This window comes from Phyllostomus hastatus, unplaced genomic scaffold (assembly GCF_019186645.2).
Source record: "Phyllostomus hastatus isolate PE091 unplaced genomic scaffold, TTU_PhHast_1.1 phas_scaffold_501, whole genome shotgun sequence".
NCBI lineage: Eukaryota > Metazoa > Chordata > Mammalia > Chiroptera > Phyllostomidae > Phyllostomus > Phyllostomus hastatus.
The window spans coordinates 36,900,895-36,907,434 of record NW_025334033.1 but is presented as its reverse complement, the minus strand read 5'-3'; the positions used below and the strand labels follow the sequence as shown (position 1 = coordinate 36,907,434).

At 39.2% G+C, this 6,540-nt stretch overlaps 1 protein-coding gene across 7 annotated transcripts in view; it reads right to left on the bottom strand.

The window, feature by feature from the left end:
* Positions 1-274: 274 nt before the first annotated feature.
* The window catches only part of KTN1 (kinectin 1), a 107,999-nt gene continuing 101,733 nt past the window's right edge, over positions 275-6,540 (bottom strand). For all 7 annotated transcript variants that reach the window (XM_045822465.1, XM_045822464.1, XM_045822467.1 and 4 more), the window contains 2 exons: positions 5,980-6,100; positions 275-751 (listed from right to left, as the gene is read on the bottom strand). In XM_045822465.1, the coding sequence (XP_045678421.1) occupies positions 747-751; positions 5,980-6,100 (126 nt within the window). In that variant the 3' untranslated portion in view covers positions 275-746. The remainder of the gene's footprint in view (positions 752-5,979; positions 6,101-6,540) is intronic.

Below are 6,540 nucleotides of genomic sequence, written 5' to 3'. Positions count from 1 at the left end.
AAGGAAACTAAAAAATCAACTCTTATTACTTAAAATAATAGTGATGTAGTACAAATAAAGTAGAGCTCCTCAGACTGAAGCGGGTGCTCAGCCCGCAGCCCCTGCGGACTGGGCGACGTCACACAGAACCACAGGGGGATGAGCTCCAGCAGAGAGCTGTGTAAGCAGCAACGCCTGCCTTACCTTGTCGGAAGGCTGAAACTACTGTGTTCTAAATTACATTGTCTGTAGACCTAATAAAATCTGTTAAAGCTCAATGAAATTAGAACAAGTCTGAATAATAAGCATCCCTTTATTTGCTGGCGCCATTACAAAAACTGATTACATTAGCAACAAAAAGTGTTTTCTTGAGTTGAAGTCAGAGGCAGTTACTCCCCAAAATGTTAAGTAAAACAGTGTACAATATCAGTATTAAAATGTTAAATTTTACATTGTCTTTACCACTTTTGATCTTCTGAACAATTTTATTGAGCAAAATAAGATAAAAGATTACATGTTTATTTTATCTTCAGGAATGTAAAGGTCTAATTATTCAAAGAGTTTTTATTATAAAACTAAACTCTGAAGGTGTCTACAGAGTTGGCTTTTTATCTTTAAATCAGTAGTCTAACAAGGATTAGAAAAGACAAAACTCTGTTCAGTGTTTCTGACGAAGTAGAAAGGGTGAAACATAAATAAGGCTTTAATTTGGCAAAATATAATACAATGCCTTCTGCTATCCTTGAATGAGCAGTTTCCCAATTACTTCACTCTGCAAAAGATCAGAAAGAAATAAATTCATTTTAAAACAAAGAAACAAAATGCAATCAGAAACATCTGTCAAGCAGTAAAAGCACACATTCCATTTGATCTAGCAAGGTCCTTTCTACTAGGATCAAAGCAATTAAGATTAATTATAATCAAAAACAAGAGAAAAATCTCAGAATTCAGAAGAAGTTTTTACTTAGATTTTAAAATATGTGAGACAAAACCTCAGATTAAACTGACAATAATGTAAGAATTTTAAAGTCCTATTAAAATCCATTTAAGAGAAACACTGAGAATCCATTTTTATTGGTTCTATGCCAGGGAAATGTAAAGCTGTTGAGGTGAGCAGCACTGAAAAGAGGCTGAAATTACAGCTTTGCACCCATGCGCACACAGGTCCAGACAGAGATTTTCTGAAATCATATGAAGCTTTCAAAGTTAGGTAAAATGACTAAACAGATTAAACTTCAAAGGACTTAAGCAAATCATGTGAATTTTGATTGGATTTGGGGGAAAAATTTAAAATAATATATGATATTTGGGGTATAATTGAAGAAACTAAATATGGGTTTAATCCTGGATGATGTTACAGAACTAGTGTTTTATTGTTTTGGATGTGATGATGATATTATGGATTTGTAAAGGAATGACTCTGTTCTGAGGAGATACATACAGAAATGCTTAGGGACAAAATGTCATCATGATACCCAAATGTTACTTTCAAATGGTTCGATACCAACAAAACACACATACAGGCAGAGAGAGATGAAGCAGGTTCAGGTGTGTAAACATACTATTCTCTCACTACTTCTTTATATGTGAAATTTTTCAAAGTAAAAAGTTGAGGGGAAAAGAAGCAATTAGAAAGTTAACAGCCAAGTTATCCCGGCTGTCACACTCTCTGAAACAAGACGAGCCACTGGTCAGGAAGTCCACGTCGCCCACCAGCACTACACCTGGAAGCACTACGCTCACACACCACACACAGTGGGAACCTGGCCCAGACGACAGGTGTGCAGGGGTAAAAGCTAGTTTTCATCCATTAACTCTGTACATCAGCAGCACCACAAAAACCTTTTTTCTTTCAGCAGCATCATGTAAAAATCTCCCTGTCAGTGGGAGAAGGGAAAGCACATACACAGAGAACACATGCACAACACTGCACCTCGGTTTTGTTCCGGATGACACTGAGAGCCTCTCCAATTCACTATTGATAAAACAAGTACCAACTTTAGGAAAAAGTCGGAATTGACCGAAGAAACCCTAAGAAGCTGATAACAAAGGATTAGACAGAATGAGGAGAAAAGAAAGAAGAGACAACAGCAATCAAAGCACACAGTGCCTACATAATGGCCCTGGCCTGTGTGGCTCGGTTGGTTGGAGTGCCACCCCAAACACCAAATAGGTTGTGGGTTCTCTTCCCGGTCAGGGAACATGCCTGGGTTGTGGGTTTGATCCCCAGTTGGGGCACGTATGAGAGACAACAATCGATGTTTCTGACATTGATGCCTCTCCAAAAGCAATGAAAAAAATGTCCTTGGGTACGGATTTTAAAAAAAGGAGGGTACACATCCTGGGCCCAGACCATCTTGATTTAAATCCCAGCTCACACAGCTACTAGCTGTGCGACATTGGGCAAGTTACAGAACCAATTCTGGGTCTGTTGTAAAATGAGAATTGAAAACTTAACAATACCTACCTACCCACCTACCTACTACCTACTGTGCTGGGTTGCTGTGAAGAGGAAATGAATGACAAGTGACTGTGTGTTAGAAGCATGCTCATGCTCAGAGGCGAACTCATGAAGTGTCATACATAAACGATCATCCTCCCTCCACACGATTTCCACAAACTGGTTCCCAAGTAAGGAAACCTGAGTGCTACAGTCTGAACGTTTGCGTACCTCCAGAGCCCCTATGCGGCAACTCTAACCCCCAGTGTAAATGGTATGTGGAAGTGGGCCTTTGGAAGACCCACTGTCATGAGTGGAATTAGTGTCCTTATAAACAGAGCCCCAGAGGCCTCCCTCCCCCGTTCTGCCACGTGAGCACACAAGGGGGAGATGCTCGTCTGCAAACCCGGAAGCAGGCTTCACCAGACACGGACCCCGCTGGTGCCTTGATCTTGGACTCCCCGGCCTCCTGCGAGAAATACGCTGCTGTGTAAGCCACTAGTCTACGGGATTTTTGTCATAGTATTCCAACCAGATCAAAACACCAGGGTGACGACAGGTACGCAACACTCAGACCGCTAAGAAGGCAGCAAGTATGAAACACAACAGAAAAGTAGGCATCTGGGAACAAAAAGTACACTATAAAACACTAGTGGTTATCCATCCAAAGCTATAAGCAATTATCTTAATTACAAAAAAACCCCACAAAAAAACAGAAAACAGGGATGACAGCCTTCTTTTTTGAGGGGAGGGGGCTATGGGAAGAGGGAGAAGAAATAGGAGATGGGTAGGAAGACTTATTTATACAAAAGAAAGGCAAGGTTAAAGTTTTACAAAATAAAGATACATGATAAATACACTCCCCACACACAGAAATGCTAAGTACTGTGTACTGGGATTTAGAAAACTAAATTACTGCATATCACCTCTCTCATTTTCATCTTTTAAAAATAAGTTTTCCCTTACTGATAATGGACAGCATTATCTTAAACAATTCCCATGTCCTTAGAGTATATACTAAAAAATAAAAGTTTCTTCATATCAGATATTAACCTATTACCTACATTCTCATAATCAAAACATTTATGTTTATAACTTAATCATCCAGTAGCAATTTTAAAAGAGTTTATAAAAGGGAGGATACACTGAGCAAAAGTGAAGGCTTAAGTTAAAACCTGAGAGTAACACAAACACTTCACACAGAGCTGTGGGCACCAAGGGGTCCGTGCGGAGGAGTCGGCGTCGTCGGTGCGGGTGGAGTGCACGGAAGGAGGTTCTCGAGTGCCTGGTGCACCTGCACCTTCACACACCCACCCTCATCCTCCACGACATACTGCTCTCACTCAGCCACCCCTTTCACTTGCCAAATTTGGACTTACACTCATCAGCTGACAAAAGAATGCTAAGTTATCACTTATGGGAGCTGCCTGGCAAACAGTTCTGTTATAGCTGTGTTGCTAGAGTATACATATATTAATTTTAACAAATTACTACAATTTTATAAATCAGGATAAAAAAATCTGAAAATAAAATTGTTATTACCAATGATCAGTACAGGTGTCAAATGTAAGCTGATTCTGAGCAAAAGTGGAAATAGGCAGGTCACAAATGGTTCATAAGATGTGTACGAGCAGCCCACGTGTTTGGGGAAAAGGGAAACATTAAAAAACACCTCGAGATGCTGGAGAGAAACTACTGACAAGGTATAAAGACAAGCGGTAACAGGTGATCTCAAAATTAGTTAAGCTCTTGGAAAGAAAGCCCTTCCTTTACAACACAAAGGCCCCTGGACTGACATCTGCATATTACGCACATTGCAAAAACATTTTCAGTACCTTACATGCAAAAGAAGGACTTGTATTACATCCAGCAATTAGGAAATCAGTGATGGCCTCAGCAAAAACAGGTTTCATTGGAATGGAGGGAAGAGAAGTCATTCTAGAGTAGGTACATGAGTTAGTGTCAAGCAGATGCTATAAGAATAGTTTCTTATTTAAGAATCTTTGTTAAACAGTATAGTTAAAAAAAAAAAAAAGAGTGGTAACCTAAAGGAAGTGCATGGTTAACATAAGACATCCGCACATGTTTTCAGGACTGAACAGAAGGAGAGTGTGGAGAGAAGACAGGAGGGCTAAGGACACGGGAAGGAGAGTTTCTCTGTGAAGCAGGATGCAAAGGTATTTCCTAATTTGGGGAACACAGTAATGTGGCAGACATGTAACTCCAGGCAACTGAAAGGGCAGCTTACTAAGGCTAAAAGACTATAGTATAATTATTTTTGCTGACAGGTTAAAAAAATTAGCTGGGTTTATTTGGAAAGTGTTCTTAAAGGTAACTGACCTGAAATAAATAGCATTTTAAAGGAGAGTGTATCCTAAAGGCAGGCCAGAAGACAGCCATTCTGTAAATGTGAGACAGAATGCCCTTTGTAACAGACACAGCAGTCCATCCCAGCTTTTGCAGGACACCTAACCTACCCTGAGGCCTCTGTCTAGACTTCAGAGCCTTAAGTATGGGTTCTGAAAGGGAAAATTCAGTGATGAGTTGCCCTTTTGAGTTGCACAGGCCACTCACTAATCTGCAGAATACCATGATTATTTTAGAATCAGCAGCTTTGAAAGAATATCTGAAGTATTCAGTGCATATTGAAATATCTTAATTACCCAAGGCAGTGTGACTTAAGTCATTCTTAAAACAGGTAAATCCCAGGAAATAACCTATCAATGAATTTAATTCACCAGCTGAAAGACAGGTCATTTTTAAAATATGTATAGTTTAAATTTATTTCTTAATTATAGCTGGCATATATTATTAGCTTCAGGTATACAACAGTGATTCAACATTTACACACCTCACAAAGTGGTGACCATAGCAAGTCCAGCAGCCACAGGTCAGTGAGTAGTTATTCTGCTCATGACCTTACCCTCTATGCTGCATATACAGCCCTGAAAGTCATTTTAAAGTGCCAACAAATCTGAGCTCTACCAGGTAATATAGGCAATAAAACTTCATAACATGGTTTGTTAGTGATGGGTTTATTTATCTTCAATTAAGACCACCACTTCAGAATTTTAAAAAATGGATCTGATTAGCTATAAACAAACAACCCCCCAGCTTCCAATTTAAAGAAATTGTGACGACCTAATTTTCAGTTAAGAATCTTAACTTAGCAAAAACATTATAGTCACTTTATTTACCAAGTCATTAAAAAAAAATACTGCGCAGATAGTTCATCAGATCTTAGAAGGGGCTACAGACATTTGACAAGGAACAAAACCTAGGTATACAAGTTACAAGAGCATGTGTTATGCAGGGGGCAAAGGAGGCAAAAATAAAGCCCTCCCCCCTTCAAGGTAAAAGACCGAAATATGGACAAAATGGAAATACAACTCCAAGACAGCTGCCGCTGCCATCTGGAGGTTCTGAAAGAGATAAAGAGGAAGTATTTCCACTAGGGCAACGACAGCTCCTGCATTCATGATAAGCACACCCCACACACACACTTACACTATGTCCATCACCCGCAGACAGACAGTAAGTAGGACTTCAGTTACTCTTACCTAATACAGGGTAGTGTTCTTTCTCCTTTGTGAGCTGTTGGTTTATTGCCTGAAGCAACTGTTGCAACTGTGTTACAGTCTGATATAGACTTAGAGACATTGTCTCCTTCTCAGAAGACTCCTAAAACAAAAGGTGGAAGTAGTGAAAAACTCCAAACACAAGAAAAGGACATTTGCCAACAAAACTTGAAAATTTTTATTTTAAATACAACATGAATAATCTGAAAAATGACGTAAAAATCAACAATAAAAACCACATAAAGAAGGAGTGTTTGCTACCTAGTGATGCAAATTAGCTTGAGCCAAAGAAAGCTGTCATAAATGTTGTCACTGGGCCACAAAGGGAAAAATCTAGAATCTACGAGCATCACATATAAATTTATTTCTCCTCTCATAAAAAAAATTTCAGGGCACCAAAGAAGAGAACCTTCATAACAACAGTAAAAATATACTGAGCTCTTATGAGTGCTAATAAGCACTGCTGTGTCTTGTGTTACCAACTATGTTGTCATATGGTAACCCACTTATTCCTTTCAACAACCTTACAACATCGGCACTATT